At 43.2% G+C, this 17830-nt stretch overlaps 3 protein-coding genes across 3 annotated transcripts; all 3 read right to left on the reverse strand.

Moving 5' to 3' along the window:
• Positions 1-10881: 10881 nt before the first annotated feature.
• Positions 10882-11811, reverse strand: RB195_002104 (uncharacterized protein; the record flags this gene model as incomplete). The annotated part of the gene is made up of 1 exon (XM_064199192.1): positions 10882-11811. The coding sequence occupies one exon, from the start codon at positions 11809-11811 to the stop codon at positions 10882-10884; it is 930 nt and encodes a 309-aa protein (XP_064055073.1).
• On the reverse strand, positions 11100-11811 carry RB195_002105 (uncharacterized protein; the record flags this gene model as incomplete). Its single annotated transcript, XM_064199193.1, has 2 exons — positions 11100-11109; positions 11192-11811. The coding sequence occupies 2 exons, from the start codon at positions 11809-11811 to the stop codon at positions 11100-11102; spliced, it is 630 nt and encodes a 209-aa protein (XP_064055074.1).
• Positions 11812-14582: 2771 nt separating this feature from the next.
• On the reverse strand, positions 14583-15008 carry RB195_002106 (uncharacterized protein; the record flags this gene model as incomplete). The annotated part of the gene is made up of 1 exon (XM_064199194.1): positions 14583-15008. One exon carries the CDS (start codon positions 15006-15008, stop codon positions 14583-14585), a length of 426 nt encoding a protein of 141 aa, XP_064055075.1.
• Between the last annotated feature and the right edge of the window lie 2822 nt (positions 15009-17830).

The following is a 17830-nucleotide window of genomic DNA, read 5'->3' on the forward strand; positions in this document are numbered from 1 at the left end:
GCGGTAGAACGAAAAACACTGGGATACTACTTTGAAACATTCGAAAGGTCAAGCTACAGTTAAAATTTGCGGAAAAAATTAGGTAGAAAACAAATAAGTAGAATGCGGTGGAGAACATATTACGAATACGAACAGGGCTCGCTTATTGCTTTAGATCCAACTATTCCAAGGTACGGTAGTTGTGACTTCTGAAATGGAGTTATGGGTTGCCTGGGTTTGTTGTTATCTCTGTCCTCGTCAGCAAAACAGAAAATTGTAATCAATTATTTTTAAGAAGACCAGATAAGGTTGACTTTTGCTTATAGGCTCTGTGCAGTTCCCATTAATAACAAAATAACTCTTCTTAATTGGAATCAGAGTTGGGTGGAGAGCTCTACTACAGGTACGAATCAATTTATTTGCTCTCGAATATACGCATTCGACTTGCAGAGCAGCTAGAAATGAGCTAATTTCCAGACGATCGTTATTGTGAGGGAATAAGTAGGACTAAAGATTCTGCTTCTTCGAAACCCCTTCCTTATCAATTTCGACTTTCCTATTAGCTACATATTCTTCAATGCGCTTGGACATCTACGCTAGATCAAACATTCGTCGCTGACTCGAACAAGTTGAGTTCACCTCAGTCAGTTTGTTTATCATAGGAGCAAGTGTTCACCAAAGGTTTTTCTATGATATTAAGAAAAGGATCTCTCGCTTAACTGCGCTCATCCAGGAGCAGCAACGCATGGTCATGTGCAGCTGTTTGTCATATGAAGGTGTTCGGAACATCACGATGAAGTCATCGAGTGCTCGACTGTTTCGTTTTTGCGCTCTTAAAGGCAGCATACCACAAATCTGACGTGGTGAGGGAATCCGCAGGAACAGCTAGAGATGGGTTGTAGACTACAGGATTCGCCGTGGTTCCTCTCACCTCTCCTTAATCATCGTAAAAAACGGCGTAGAAAACGCTTCCTACGTAGTATGTGAGAAAACTCCTCTATGTGCACTTTCCGGTCCCCCTAGCAAGCTTATTCATTGGTTTTACTTGAGTACGCTGGTGAGAAGACATCACTGATCCTCGACCGCACCCACTTGGATGCGGTGAGTGCAGAAAGGTTGCGCGTGGCAGCCAAAATCGTGCAGAAGGGTGGCGCGGTAGACTCCGTTTTTATTTCTATAGAGAGAGGTGAGCGTAACCGCCCGGAACCGTGATCTACAACAGTGTCTCTAACTTTTCAAGCGAATTCCCTCTCCCGTCAGATTCGTGGAATGGTGCCCTTAACTAGCCAGAACGTTTCAATCTCTAACGGTCATGTTCTGAAGATTCCGGAAGTGGTCGGTTGTTGCCATTAGCTAATGCTGCAAGCTAAAGTACTCAATTCATTTATATCCCAGCCAATCCGCTTCCGCCACCCTGAGTTGCCTTAGCAAGTTTTTCAAAGAATTCTTATCCAATGGCATCTTTTTAAGATTTTTCTCAACTTTTAGATCTACCGCAATTAAGTCCGATTTCTCTTTTTAGCTCTTAGCAATGGATCACTGAGGTTGCAAGATAGAAGGGTGCCGCAGAAAAGCGGTCTTCTCACGCTTACTTTTATCTTTCTCCGCTTTCCACCAACTGGAGTGTGTAGCGATGCAATTAGGACATCAAAAAACTTAGCAGTTTTTTTGTTTGAAGTTTGAGGCTGTAAATCTGGAGACAAAGTTCAGATTTTTGAAATCCCAAGTCATGCCAACTGGCTCCATAAATTGACAAGGTGACATCAAGAAACAACTTCGAAAACTATTTAAAGGCATCACCCCACGAATCTGGAGTGGCACGGATTTCCGGTGGAGTATTCGTATACGGGGTTGTAGATTTTGGGGAGGAGGGTGATTCCGTTCATTTCTTCCTAATTGCCGTACAAAACGGCCCGAAAGATACGGTTTCGAGCGTTCCGGCGCAATATTTTCTACAAGGAGTTCGATTGGAGCGCGCCAGGCCCATGCGGCGCCGCATCTTCCGGGCCGTTTTTTACGCCAATTAGGAAGAAATGGATGGAACCACAACCCTCTCCATAATCTACTATCCCGTATACAAATATTACACCTGAAATCCGCACCACCTCAAATTCGCCTTTAAGAACAGGATGTTTGAAACCACTAAATGTTGCAGTTAGTCAGTTTGTAGTGTTAGTCTTCTCTGGGGCCGTATTTTGGGTGTGAAGAGAGAAAGAACTTCTTATCTCTATGGATTTGGCCCCGTTATCTCGGGCAAAATTCTCGTGATTCTTCCAATCACAAACAAAGGCGGACTCATTTTGCCCCCGTAAAACATCCGAATACTACCTGTTTCGACTTCATTTGAATCATTTTTCTTCAGGAATCATCGAAAAACTGAAGAATTCTTGAAACTGGATGGTAGGAGATGATGACGGCGATAGTACATAACAACTGAGATGTGTGCGGAGATCTCTATTGAAATTCTTCTTCCTAACACTTTCACCTCTTTTCGCACAGTAGCTTTGTGAAACTTCAATTACATTCAAACTTCACAATTTAATTACAATTTTTGCAATTAAAAATGCAGGCAGAAAAAAGAGACTTGCACATCAGCAGAGTCTTTTTTGTCATAATGTCTTCAGTGTGAGCTTAAAGGCATCACCCCACGAATCTGAGGTGGTGCAGATTTCAGGTGGAGTATTCGTATACAGGATGGGAGACTATGGAGAGAGGGGTGATTCCGTCCATTTCTTCCTAATTGCCGTAAAAAACGGCCCGGAAGATACGGCTTCATTCGTTTTGGCGCACCATTTTGTACAAGAGGTTCGATTGGAGCGCGTCAGTCTTGTGCGGCGCCGCATCTTCCGGGCCGTTTTCTACGGCAATTAGGAAGAAATGGACGGAATCACCCCCCTCTCCATAGTCCCCCATCCCGTATACGAATACTCCACCTGAAATCTGCACCACCTCAGATTCGTGGGGTGATGCCTTTAAATGCAGGCTTCACGTTTTGCGATACGTACAATGATGCGTTTTGAAAAAATTTGAGAAATAACAACCAACAGTTGCAGTAGCACTATTTTTTTCTTCTCTCTCTTGTTCACTCTTTCATAACGAGATCCAAAATAAATTAATTTTTTCCTTATTTTCAGGAACAATTCCAGAAAAATTGCGACTGATTCTGCCATTTTTTTATATTTACATAAAAACCATAAACCTGATGTTTGCATCTATGAAAATTTGAAACTCATGCCGTGAGAGAGAATATTGTGAAGGTCATGTTTTTCTTAACACTTCTTCGAGATGGGCATTACATAACACTTTTATCTGCTGTTTTTTTTCAATTTTTACTTTGATGACCTTTCGAATTCTCCATTATACTATGAAAACTCGTTCTCGTAAAAATTAGATACCTGAGATGTTTCTCTAAGGAAAATGTTGGTGAATGTTGCAAATAGTAACTAGCATTTGTCAGCTGAATGCAGTACCTGTTTACTAAATTTAGAAGACCAAATTCCGAGAGTTTGGGAGCGAACCTTTTCGATCCTCTCTTAGTGCGAAACCACATTCATATCGAGGAATGGGCTGACAATCGCTAAGTAACCAATTTATACAGCGCTCCATCGCTTACAGCAGCCATTTGCAGCGGTAACTCGTCTTGCTTCCGCAAAGATTTGTCCTTATGTCCTTAAAGGAACCATTCAGTAAACGAGGGAAAAATGTCTCACTCGACAAAAGAGAAAGAATGGATCGATCGTAGCACCTATACTACCCTCCGCACCTTCCGCCCTTTCCGTTTCCCCTTCAAAATATAGAAATAATACCATATAATATATAATAAATATAAAATATTGGTGTATACGGAGAATACGGTGTGAAAATACATATTCAAATTTCGTTCATAAATGCACGATTTCTGAGATTTTTCTGCCGAACAGCAATGAAACATATTTTACAGATACTTCTCCTTATTTGATAAGATAAAATGTTTGTCGCGAATTTTCAGCAAATCAGCCACGGTCAGTGATTTAGTTAGTTCCCTACGGAGCTAATTACATCGTAGAAATCCGTTGTACGAGTTTACTTGGAAAGTCTACTTCGACGACGAGGAAAAGACGTTCAGCAACCACGATACTTCATTGTCCAAAGCATTTTCGAATATATCATCATAGCAAATTCGATTTCCAATGATTCTTCGGGAGAAATCAAAAAACAGCCGCGGGCGCCAAGCACATGTAGTACCGCCTCTGCCGCCCTCATCTGAACGTTCGTTTTAGTGTGCGCGCATGAGGCCAGCTGTCACGATAGCAGTCAATCTACTCTTGAATCGTATCTTATGCGTCCGGACAAATTAGCTGGTCCCAGTATGAAACCTCGGTCCTGTAAGTTAAAAAAACGTTACGGTACGCATACGTAACTTATGCTCTTTTTTTCGCTTCGCGATAGCACCTCTCTCCGCAATCGCATTACACAGCGGGGTTTTTGCAGTCCCACCTTCGATTATACACGTGGAAGTCAATTCTTTCCGTATTTTTATGTGTACACGTGCTGTGCACAGCCTAACGACGGCGATGACGTCTTTGTTTGTGGAATCGGCCCCATTACTTCATTTACGCGCAAAGTGTGCGCTTATATAGTCCTTCTGGGCTTCTTCCAGCACACTATGTCAGGCCCACTCGATTTCGATCCCACAGCTCTTTTTTCTTAAATTCCTCATTATATCCACAAGGCGCTTTGACGCAATGCTTCACACACATTTCCATTTCTTCCATCTCCACGTTGATACATCTCAATAAACACATTCTCGAGATCCGAAAGAATGTGACTGAGATTTGCGTTTGGCAACTCGCCAGAAACTTCCTCTACGTCTCTAGCCCCGTCCTTTCCCCGCTGCAGTCGCATAGCGACGTCGACGTGTGTGATCTGTGCGCACCGTATTGACTTGTTTTGCATAGTCGCCTCGTATGCTTTCGGGTTCTGACGAAAGCATGTGTTGAGAGGACATTGCGTCGTTCGAAGCTTATACGCCGCAACGTGCAAATCACTCGAAACTTCGATCTAGATCTCAGTCGAAAGATTCGAAACACATTACGAATAAGTCCCATTCTTCCGTCCACTTATACATACTCGAGTACTTCGAGTCTATTTTTTCCGCGAATTTTCCGTCTTGGAGATCTGCATGGGGCATACTAAGCGATTCTACCGACTATTCGAACATCTGTTAGACCGCTAAATGGAGCATGCGGCGGACAGCGTAAGAAGCCCGACTATAATAGTTCCCCCCTACTTGCCTTGTCCTCGTCATTTTGAAAGTTTTCCTCTTCATCTGATCCACAAACTGTTCACCGTCTACTTCTCTTCTCACTCCCCCATACTTCCTTTCAGTACAGCACCAAAACACCAAGAATTTCCGTCTAAACCACCCTCAGATGCAACGCATGTACTGTCAGCGACACACGCTCGGGTGGGTCCTGACGTGAAATTACATCGCTGGAGCGTTGTATGCAGTTCTGCTCTAGTTCGTTTCTTATTCCTTGCAGAAGGAGTTATTCATTCCTCGATTTCACTCTTTCTAACGCTTCCAATTCTTTTTAATGTATATGAGGAAACCAAGTTACCAAATAGCAATCGAATAGATGAGTTTCTCAAGTAAAATTTTGTCTAACTATTCGCAAAATCATGGACGTCATAAATCAAACTTCTTGAAGGCATCACCCCACGAATCTGAGGTGGTACGGAGTTCAGGTGGAGTATTCGTTTGCGGAATAGTAGATTGTGGAGAAGGGTGTGATTCCGTCCATTTCTTCCTAATTGCCGTAAAAAACGGCCTGGAAGACGCGCGCACAAGGCTGGCGCGCTCCAGTTGAACTCCTTGTAGAAAATAGTGCGCCGGAACGCTCCAGGCCGTATCTTCCGGGCCGTTTTCTACGGCAATTAGGAAGAAACGAACGGAATCACCCTTCTCTCAATAATCTACAATTCCGTTTATGAATCCACCGGAAATTCGTACAACTCCAGATTCGTGGGGTGATGCCTTTAAGAAAAAATTTTTGGAAGGTTGTGTTTCGTAGTGGCGAATAATGTTTTAAATAAATAAAACAAATAATAGCAAGTGTTCCATATTAGCAGATTATTCGAATAATAAGCACCAGAACAGTACGGTAAAAACTAAATGTAAGTATTAAGAAAATGAAACGTTTGTTCGAATGTTGCTATTGGTATTATATGTTTGAGATTTTTTAATTACTGAAAATTTCACCAATTCTTCTAGTCTAGAGACTTATGGAATACAGAAAGTACGTTTTCCTGGCTTGTTAGCATCTATTTCTATGAGAAGCTCTGTTTCCAGATTGTTAGCGCAATTTTTCATTTCTTCGCGGGACATTTCATTAGCTCACTTGTCTGTTTTTTTACTAAGCAGCTGGAATTTCTGCAGCGCAATTGCAGTGTTCGGTAATGAAATCCGAAGAGATTTTCTTCTTCGAAAGCTCGAGGCAACAGTTTTGCGGATCCATACGTTCATCTTATTTCGTTTCACCTATAATTATTGAGATGTTTATTCAGGAGTTTGTCTAGGTGTCTTGATAACTCACCGCCCGCCTACTAGAACTGCACAACTCTTTTGAAACGCGGCATAAAAATGCAAACATAGTGTTGTAATGGTCTACTAAGCGGCAAAAATATGATATTTTACTGAAGAGCCCACTAAACATATACCAAGGGAAATTCTCGTCTCTTAACGATTTCTGAGAAGACTGAGAGGCTGCTGTTTTTCCCCGGAAATTTCCTCGACCGGACCGATGCACTTTATCCGACTTTCTCGTTTTTCGTTCTACGACCCTCTTCTTTGCCTTCACCGGCGCCATGCCTTAAAGGCATCACCCCACGAATCTGAGGTGGTGCAAATTTCAGGTAGAGTATTCGTATATGGGAGCGTAGATTAAGGAGAAGGGGGTTATTCCGTTCATTTCCTCTTAATTTCCGTAGAAAACAGCCCGGAAGAAACGGCTTCGAGCGATCCGGCGAGCTATTTTCTACAACGTGTTCGATTGGAGCGCGCCAGCCTGGTGCACGCGCCGCATCTTACGGACCGTTTTTACGACAATTAGGAAGAAATGGACGGAATCACCCCCTCTCGACAATCTACTATCCCGTATAAGAATACTCCACCTGAAATCCGTACCACCTCAGATTCGTGGGGTGATGCCTTTAAGTGCAAAACCTTGACGTAGGAGTGGCTAGCGCTCGCTTATTGATCCACAGCGCTATTTTTACCACTACACACTTCCCTTCACAGGCGTTCCTCTGCCGTTCTGCTTTTAATCTCGCAAACATGAAAGAGCAAACATTTTCTCTTCCCCTATCAGCTATCATAAAATGATTACGACACGGTCTGATTCTCTTCGACGTCTTTTTAATCTCCCTTTCTAAACGTGCTTCGTCGAAGATACATAGGCTTTCTTAAGGTTTTTTCTTGCATGATAACGACGGAATCCGTAAAATTCTCTCCGTTTGGAAATATTTACCCTTGTTGAAATGAAAGTATTTAAGATAAAGTATATAAAATGTAAAGTATATAAAATATCCAATGTTGATCAGAATGTCAAAAAACTTTGTTGCGCGGCTTCTTTCGAAGTTATCCTTTTTCTGCGTGAAAAAATCCTAATTCGTGTGGTGAACCGATTGATTATTATTATTAAATAATTGATAAAATAAGGCAGGATCCACATTTCTCCTCAGCCTATTTCGTGCCAATATCCACTTAGCGTGGTTTATGACTGTCGAAAGGATATTTTCATTTGACATTCCCTTTCGAGTTGACGGTTCACATAAATGGACATCTGGTGACCTCTGTGGAGTGAGGTCACGCTTACTGCACAGCGGCTGCTCGTAGCACATGTTTTTATGTAAACGTACCCAACTAGCTATTCGATCATTCACCTTTGATCTTTTCGGGTACAATCTGTGAAACTTTGTGTTTTTGTCTACTCCAGGGCAATTTTCAACCATACACTTATAGTCGGATCAAGACGACATGAATCACGAGTGCAGTCGCGGTACATATGCGTACCCGTTCGAAACGGCACGATGGAGCCAGCAGTGGAACTGAGGTGGGGACCGTTGCAAACTGAGGCGATATGCGGTGCCAGCAAAGGTTTCACAACGCCCGTAGCCGCTACGCTCCACCGAAGCGCATTGGAAGAAGCCGCGTACGCAACTGCATACGTGCTTCATGTCGTTCTGACGGTACTATGCACGCTTTTCGTTTCATTTCCTTCTCGGATATGGATTCCGCTAGAATAACGAAGGTGGGCTAGAACATATGTATTGTTCTTTTTCTATTGCAAATTTAAAAATACTGTTTCTCTTGTCGTTAGAGTATAAGTGTATTTTATAAAGTAGAGAATAAAGTAGAATAGTATATTATAAAGTAGATTATAGAGTATAGTATAGTATATAAAATTCCATCCTAATAGATTTATTAATAATTTGAAGTGCATTGCCCAAAGTGTAAGAAATGTCTCTTGGATGGATTGAACGGATGAAACCCTTCAATTTTTGAATCCTATTAGATTGTTCCACTAATTTCTTTGCATCCTTTTTTATCCAGTAACTAAGACTTTCTAGGCAAAACTGCAGTCAACAGAGTGGTCTGTGATCTTTATCCTTCGATCGGACACATATCCTTCTGCTTACTCTTGCTCAATTGGTGGATTACGATTTAAATGCATTACCCCACGAATCTGACGTGGTGCAGATTTCCGGTGGAGTACTCTTATAAAGGATAATAGATTATGGAGAGGAGGGTGAGTACGTCCATTTCTTCCTAATTGCCATAAAAAAACGGCCCGGAAGATGCGGCGCCGCACAAGGCTGGCGCGCTCCAGTCGAACTCCCTGTAGAAAATAGTGCACCAGAACGCCTGAAGCCGCATCTTCCGGGCCGTTTATACGGCAATTAGGAAGAAATGGAGGGAATCACCCCCTCTCCGTAACCTACTATCCCGTTTACAAATACTCCACCTGAAATCCGTACTACCTCAGATTCGCAAAGTGATGCAAAGTTGACCGTGGAGAAAAATTCACGGCACAATCCGATATTTTCGACCTTTAACAGGCTTCCCTAGCACATTTTAACAAATGTCTCCTTTTTTGTTCATTTGCCCATAATTTTTTTTCTCTTTTTGGCCTTTCTTCCCTGTACGTTTTACTTACTTCCTTATTTTTTTCCAGAAACTCCCGGACCCTTTTCGGGAGAGCGTGTCTAGCGCATGGGATGTAGCTCAAGCGATGAAGATCCCTTCGCCAACCATCCGCTATCGCATGTATGATCTCAAACGCAGCAAAAAAGCTACTAGTACTATATTTCAGTGGTCACCTTCTTTCATTGCATACTTTATTAGCTCGTTTCTCGGCTTGTAGACTCTCTGTTTCACCCTGCTGCTCCATGCTTCTGTGGATTGATCCACGTATTCCAGTGGTAGGAAAGGAAAGGAGAAAAGGGATAACTAAAATTGTGACGTATTTTTCTTCTTGTTTAGAATAACTTTATCCAATCTATTGAAATCAACTGTAAATCTGCATGGATTTGGAGCGAGCATTCTTATGTTCTTTTGGTATCTAGGAATGATAAGCAATGGTAAAAATCACCATTCAGTCGCGCGATTTGGAAAAATCAAGTGTATTCGTGGGGAAGTTTTGACTATTGAAAATAGTCATGACACTTTATACTACTGTACTTGCTGTATGTACTTTAGAAAAAATGGATTCTGCACTGAAAATAAAAGAAAGTGCATCAATGAAACATAAAATTCGTTTAATGTAATCATTTCAAGTCCATTATGTTGTGTTTTGCATCAAATTTATACGTGTGCTGGCTTGGGATGCCGCCCTCCTCCTCTGAGGACAGGCCAGACATAAATTATGAGGAGATATCGGAGAAATCGCTGAAAAAACGAACGCCTCTTCCCAATGCTGGTCACAAATAGCATCAAGTGCGTGTTTTCGTATTTTCATTGCATTTTATGGATCCGAGAAATTCATTACTCAATTCGTTATTATTCGTTTGATGTGACGAATTGCTAGGGATAGATATATGAAATACACCGATTTTTATCGTTGTAGTTCTGTTGACGTATTGGGATAATGCCGTAGGTTTGTTAATGTACCGACATTTATGGTTACATCACATACTATGTTATATTCACATGTCTCATATATCATATTATATATCAAGCTATACTTGCTATGCTAATGGGTCCTTTTTAAACATATTTAAAGAGTACTGATGATATTTCTTCAATTAGAATTTTTCCAAGAAGATTTCTTCATTTTTCATCCATCAAAGTCTTATCTTCAATGTCAGGATCGAATGTCACAATTTTACAATCTCTTGGTTTAAAAAAGTTTAGACAGGTGTACATGCACCAATATTAGCTTCGACCCAAATATTTGCTAAGATCCATGGAAAGCCAAGCATGCTAGATTGATAAGATTGTCGGTACGAGAGAATGCTAAATGTTAAGCGATGCAGAATGTGGAAATAGGTCTGTTAGCCTGATTTCGAGTGCTCAAGAATCCCTCACTGAGTGCTGAACGAAGACAGACGACGAATTGAAGTGATATGGATTAACCCCATTACCATGAGGTTTTATTCATTCAATCCGTCGACTCCAGTGCGCCATTGTAATTCGTTTTTTGACTGTGGCTTTCTGTTGACACCTCATTCGAAACCGGGAATTAGAGGCCTCAGTTCCTCCCACAAATTACTTTTTACATCTATAGGATGAATAAATGAGAACACGCAAAGTGGATTAACAGTGAAACCAATCGATGAAGCAATTATTTATGTCCGCATGAGTACTGATAACAATTTTAACTGGTTTCATTGCTCCGATGTGTAAACAGTTGCGTCGTTGAATTAAATGAAATTTTTGGTGCTCATAGGGCCTTGATCACCTTGATCACCTTGACTCCCGTTGATTTTCGAACTGGTCGAGCGAGCGCCAGTAATTCTTCCATTTCTCTCGATCGCGTGCCAGAGTCGCCCAGTGGTTCCTCCTTTCGCGGACACGAAGAGCATCTTAATTTTCTTTGATGGACTTCGTGAAAAAATCTGACCACTGATCGGCGGTCTTCTTATAGTGCGCTTAATATCCAGAAGAGCAACCCAGTCGCTCACGGCTCTGGTCCAACGGTTGTTGTTAAAACGCATCACGTGTCCGGCCCACCTTATGTTACTTTCCTTGGCAAACGCGGCGGCGTCTCTAATCTTCGATCGCTGACGTAGGAGAGAACTTCGAATCCCGTCCCTCACTTGCGTGAAACGGGATACTCCTAGCATCACTCCCTCAATTGCGCGTTCAATGACGCTCACCGCGTATTCTTTCTGCGTGCGAAATGTCCAGGTTTCCGTTGCATAGGTCAAAGCAAGAAGTACGGTGGTGTTGAAGAGGTGAGCACGGAGCCGGGTGTTCCTGGTCTTCTTCGCTACATCCTTGATGCTCTTATACGCTTCCCAAGCCGCTCGTGTCGTCCTGCCCAGCTCGGGGGTCAGGTCGTTCATCATGTTCAATTCCCGACCCAGATAAACGTAGCAGGTGCATTCGGATATGTTCCTTCCGTTGAGCGTGAATGGGGCATCCGAGACCCATCCATGACGCATGAACATCGTCTTTTGCAGATTCAGCTGAAGACCGATGCATCCACATGTTTCGTCGAATTCGGTCAGCATTCGTTCCGCTTGGCTGATGCTAGGTGTTACCAGTACGATGTCATCAGCAAAGCGCAAATGGTGTAGCTGCCGACCATCAACCTTCACTCCCATGTCGTCCCATTCCAACTTTTGCATTGCGTTCTCGAGGGTGGCTGTGAATATTTTGGGTGAGATTTTTTCACCCTGTCGGACCCCCTTTTCACGTCAATGATGATATTCTTCAATAATTGTTTTCTTTAGTAGAGCCGTACACGAGGTTGTTATAGTCCTTTATTCGTGGCTAACGTTTCGGCAATATCGCCTTCTTCAGAGCCTGAAAGGGGTGAAATCGAACGTGACTAATCCGATGAAACGCCTTATCCGCCCAACAAAGAAAGTCCTACGTTAACCGTTGGGCCTCATAGCTACCAGTGAAAGAAAACATCGTACCTTAGGATCAGCTGACTATCCTGCCACTGCTAGATACCTGATGTGAGGTGACTAGCGCAATCAAATATCAGCCTTAAATAAGGCGCGAGTTCTCGCGTAATGGAGAGGAATTCCTCTTTGCGATTCATATTTGGACTCTTGGAGTGGATCCAAAAAGCCTCCAGAGCCTTGCGCGCCGCAATGCTAGGTTCGCGCGCCAAAATCGTGATCTTAACTTCAAAATCTTCTCCGTTATGACGCCGCACCCTGTGACCACCCAATGCAGTGGAGTCACAAGATTTCCTTTTGCCGTCTAGGTGTTCTTTGATTCGAATACATAGTGGTCTAGCTGTTTCTCCTATGATATGATTTCTCCCATGATTCGTCACCACACTGTACACAGGAAATCATATAAACAACACATAAACTCATGCAATCACCCTCGTTGTTATCCGGGCATATTTTACACTCCGGCGTCGTGCAAATACGATCATATAGGCGATTTCGAATGAGTATTTGCTTAAGGTTACTAGGGGGGAGCTCCACGGTGGCGACAGATTCTTCAAGTTTAGCTTTCCTCAGACACCGCCGAATAGCGCTAACCTCATCGGAAATAAACGGTACGCAAAAGGGTACTTTCTCCATACCAGATTTATTTCGGGTTTGTGCTCTTTTTGTGATAGACCGCATAGGTGTGTAGCCGTTACTGATCGCAATTTTCCTAGCAAGCTCGATAGATTCTCGTCTTTCTTCTCTTCCAGTGCAAACGGAGGTGGCCGTGCCAAACATGTTTCGTACTACCGACCTTTTAACTTGTGTGGGATGGGCAGAAAGAAAATGAACTAGGATATTTTATTACTGGGTTTGCGGTACCACTTTGTCCTGTGCGTTCTGTTTGAAATATGCACTTGGACGTTGAGGAAGGGTAGCCATTCTCCTTTGGGCTTATCCCGAGTGAACTTTATATACTCCGACTGCTCATTTAAAATCTTGAAACAGTTGTCCATCTCTGCTTGAGACGAACAGACAAGGAAACAGTCGTCGATATATCGGCAATAAAGCAAAGGTCGTGTTTCCCAAATCGGTGCCTCAATTTTAGCCATGAAAGCAATGGCGAGCGTTGGCGCCAACCGTTGTCCCATGGCAAGACCCCTGATTTGCGCAAAATAGTTGCCCGACCATCTAAAAACAGTGCATTTGAGACATTCCCTGAGAACAACCATCAACTGCTCCAGGGAAACGCCATGCATGTTTATTGAGGTCCGGTGTTCAGTTAAAAGCTCAAAAACTGCCTGCATAGCCGAGTCGTTGGAGACGTTCGTGTTCAATGCAGTAACATCGAAAGACTCCATTACGCATGAGTTATCAAAATGCGTGTTCTTTAGGTGGTCCAAAAACATATGGGTGTTCGTAAGGTGGGCTGGTACGAATTTCAACAGCTGCACCAACACTACGTTTAAGAACCAAGCGATCCTGTCTGTGGGACCTCCTACGCAGCTTATGATAGGTCTTACCTTAAACGTCAACCGTGCTAAATCCTTTTCGAAACCCTGCTTGCTCGCATGGCTGTCCTTGATCTAATGTTCTTTCTATCCTGTTTAGGATTACTCTTTTGAAGAGCTTGTAAGTGACAGACAGTAAGATTGAACGATAGTTGCCGATGTCTTGTGGGTCTCCCTTCTTATATAACAGGACGGTTTTGCTGGTTTTCCATTGCTTAGGAACCTTGCACTCCGACAGATAACGAGAGAAGAGCTTCGCTAGCGTGTTGATGAGGACTGGCGGTAGGTTCTTCAGGTGTTCTGGCCTTATTCTGTCGGGACCGGGTGCCGTACGATTTCTTACCGACATGATAGCATGTCGGACTTCGGAAGGGAGCACCTTTGGAATGACATGTCCGTCTTCCCTCAGATGGTGAAGAGGCAAGGGTACATGGCTGTCGAAAAGATCAAAGTAGAAGCCGTCTCACGTCCGAGCTTGCAAAGCCTTGCAAGCTCGGACGTGAGTTCTTTATTCCCTGCAGTTCGTGCTGCTCCACGCTGGTGTATCAGCTCAAGAGTTTCAAGAGACAGGCATCTCTTGGTGGTTTTAAAACTCCCAGCCTTCTTCGTGCAGTCCTGAAAGTGTTCAACGAGCCGATCATATTCCTCGATGTTGTCCATTGCGGAATCTTCCCAAAAGCCGGCTGGCGTAGCGAAGAGATCTCACTTAATGATAGTTCTGGGATTTCGCTCTCTGAACTTGGCAGCTTTCTCTTCTATCCTTGTGAAAGAAAATCTTCCTCGGAATAGGCGATGGTCCGATCCCGTGTCCGACTTTAGCACAACAGCAACGTCCATCAGGCAGAACCTTTTACTGACGACTATTTTGTCTATTTCATTACGGTATCCTCCATTGGGTGACTCCCACGTCCAGCGTAGAGAGCGGAGCTTCTGGAAACGCGAGTTCCAATGGATGGTCTTAATCGTCATTATGAACTCGGAGACCACTTGTTCATTTCATTGTAGGTCGTGGGTCCCGATGTTAAGTTCTTCGAACGTTATTCTTAAGACAACTTTGGCGTTGAAATCGCCAATTATGACCTTGTAGAAGGCATGATCCTCTCGGTAGAACTTCTCCAGGTCCATATAGAAAGCTTCGACTTCTTCTTCTTCATAGCCTGATGTTGGAGCGTAAGCGACGAAGATAATCAAAGATGGTGTTGAACCATATCTTCCCATCCGCAGACGTCCGATTCGGGTCGTAAGTTGTTCGAAAGAGTCGATGTTCCTTGCTATACTCATGTTGATGAGGACGCCAATCCCATCAACACCTCTACTGTCGCATGTTCTTAAGAACACTTTTTCTCCAGTTTTATATACGGCATTGAGAGAGTGACGTCGTCTCGTCTCGGTCGGTCCGATGACGTCGTACTTAATCTTCATGGCTTGCATAATGAAATCTTCGATGACCGCTTCCGATGCAAGCGTACGTGCGTTATAAGTATAGATCGTCTTCCTCGTCCTTTTCCGTTTCGGTAGCCTATATGACTCCTGCAACCCCGTCCTTTCTGGTGCTACCGTACCACACCAGGCTTTTCTGCGGAATCAGGAGACTCTTTTCTATTACTGTGACATGCGTAAAATTTCAAAACCCATGGGCAGGTTGCAAGCCTCTTGTCCCATGAGCTTTTGGGAGAACGTTGCGTTCTCCCGGAGTGAACATGTGGAGCTTATTTGTTGGAGGCAACTCCAAACAGCCTCCCTTGCACCTCCCAGTCATTTTATTGTGGGCTTTTGGCCGGACCGCCGACCTGCGGGATACAAGGATGTCATGAGTCGGTCCTGGCTCAGCATAAACAAGGAGTCCACCCCTGAATCCATCCGCGTCTCTGGGCAAGCACAAGGTAGCTTTTGGTCTGCGATTGGCCTCCTATGCGCCATCTGGGAACGCGCAACATAGCCTCGTGACTAACCGGCTGTGATCCCTCTAGTGAAGGAGATTCGTGGGTCTACAATAAATGAATTTGCAGTGGGTGTTCCGCGTTTCTGTTTCATTCGTCTGATTTTCATTACCGCTTCAATTCGTAGTTTTCCTACATAGTAGAAAGGAACGCCAACAACCCAAAAACTTCCCCGAACGCCGTCTTCAAACCAATTGTACTGATAAGTACCAAGAGAAGCTTCATGTTCTCACATCAGTTTCAGTTTTTGTATGGGCAGTTTTGAAATCGATGATTCAAGACGGCTACTCATTAACGGTCACGCACCATCAATAACAACGGTTTGGCAAAACAAGTCAGTTTTCTTATCACTGCAGTCGCGAAAAAACGCTAAACCACCGCGTTAGTCCAGTCGGGAAAAGGCATTAGAATCCCTAGATTCTAAGCAGGCACTTTTGAGGGATTAAGTACGAAGCTGTAGGACACTGAGTAGCTCACTTGTTTCTGTTCATTCAAATCTTCATATACTGAAGATTTTATTGCTATTTGTTATCCAATGTTTACAGTTAAAGTGGAACAAATAATTTATGCTCATGAGTGATTAGTTTGCTGTCGTCGTATTGACGCCCGTGGACCAAATGATTCCAAATAATGATAACGTGACCAGCTTATTTTTTGTCTTGGTCTATTCGCCACCAGTTCCGGAGTGATTTTTTGATATTTGATGAATTGCAAATTGTGAAATTGTATAAACATCCTGTAATCTTTACAATCTCAAACGATGGCCTAGCAAGATCGTCCGATTATATCTCAGAATCCAATCCTGACCCCCCTCCTCCTTTCTAACGTTGGCTTCAAAACAGGCCTCTTCAGACCTGAAATTTACTGCATAAGCAGTCAGCAACTCGAGAAAAAAGATAGTTCTGGCCTACAAAAGGAACCTACTAAGCGATATTTACAAACAGGGCGTCTTCTAAATCTACAAAATTTGCGGACGAAATCCATTCTCATCTATTTTAGCTCCAATTTCACTCTGCTTCTCTTCCAGCCTCGTGAAACTAAACTGCCATATTATTATCATATTATTATTATTATTGTTATTAATTCGAATGTTCTTTTGTCTTGAAACCTCGGTCTATTCTGTCTGTGTTTTCTTATAGTGTGCCTGCGAGGTTTTTAGATGGAACCTTTATTTGCCTGACGTTTCGGCTTTTTCGCCGTCTTCAGAGGCCTAAATAGAGGATGACTGGAGCAATGCTACGTTTATCCCGTCAAGTGCCACACTACCCTGGGTCAGTGCTTCGATAATCGTTCAGGGTAGTGAAAACAGAAACCCATCTACATTGAAAATGGTCTTACGTTTTGCTCCACCGGATGTGGCGCGGCTGGTTGCACGCACTTGTCACTCAGTGTACCAGCGAATGAGTATTACTGCGTGTGGATCACCAGCGACGATATAGATGATTTGATCTACACACAGAATATCAGGCAGTTATAGGTCACAGAGCAGTACAAGTGGCAAGAACTCATTCGTTATCGACAAGCATTTATTCCTATTATTCATTGAAGGGTTTCTTTTAAGAATCCAAAACGCCTCCAACGTCTTCCTTGCCGACATTTCTGTTTCATGAGCCAGTAAAACGCATTTCACATCGTAATCGTTTCCGTTTTGGGCCTCATGTCCGTGCCTGAGTTGCATTCCATGTCAAGCACTCAATCTCATATGTCACCCCCATTTTTGCGCACTCGCCTGTTTTTCCGTAAGGACAAATAACACATCTTTCACAGATGCAGTATCTATCATATAGTCTGTTTCTAACAGGCTGGCTTTTGATGTTTGCATTTGGGATATTTACCAAGATCACGTCATTTTGTAATTGTGCTTGGACAATGCTGCGCTGAACAGCGGCACTGACACTGTCAGGGATAAAAGGAAGACAAAGAGAAATTCTGTTTTCGCGCGGAACACTGCTATTTACAGTGCGGGTTCTTCGGTAATGCGGACGTACTGTATGGCCATTAGCACATGCAATTTTCAGGGCTAGTTCTCGTGATTTGTGTCGTTCTTGGTTGCCAGTGCATACTTCACCAGCGGTTTTGAACGTATTACGAATCACTGCGCGTTTTACTGCAGTCGGATGTGCAGATTTGGCGTGCAATATGATGTTCTTGCAACTTCCTTTGCGATACCACTTTACTCTAATAATGCCGTTGGAAGTACTTACTTGGGTGTTAGAGGTGAGGAAGCCATCCTTCTTTTGCGGTTTCTCGTGTGAGTCTTATATATTGCGATTGTTGGTTGAGTGAGTATTCGGAAACACTCGT

The sequence above is a fragment of the Necator americanus genome, chromosome IV, assembly GCF_031761385.1.
Source record: "Necator americanus strain Aroian chromosome IV, whole genome shotgun sequence".
In the NCBI taxonomy this organism is placed as follows: domain Eukaryota; kingdom Metazoa; phylum Nematoda; class Chromadorea; order Rhabditida; family Ancylostomatidae; genus Necator; species Necator americanus.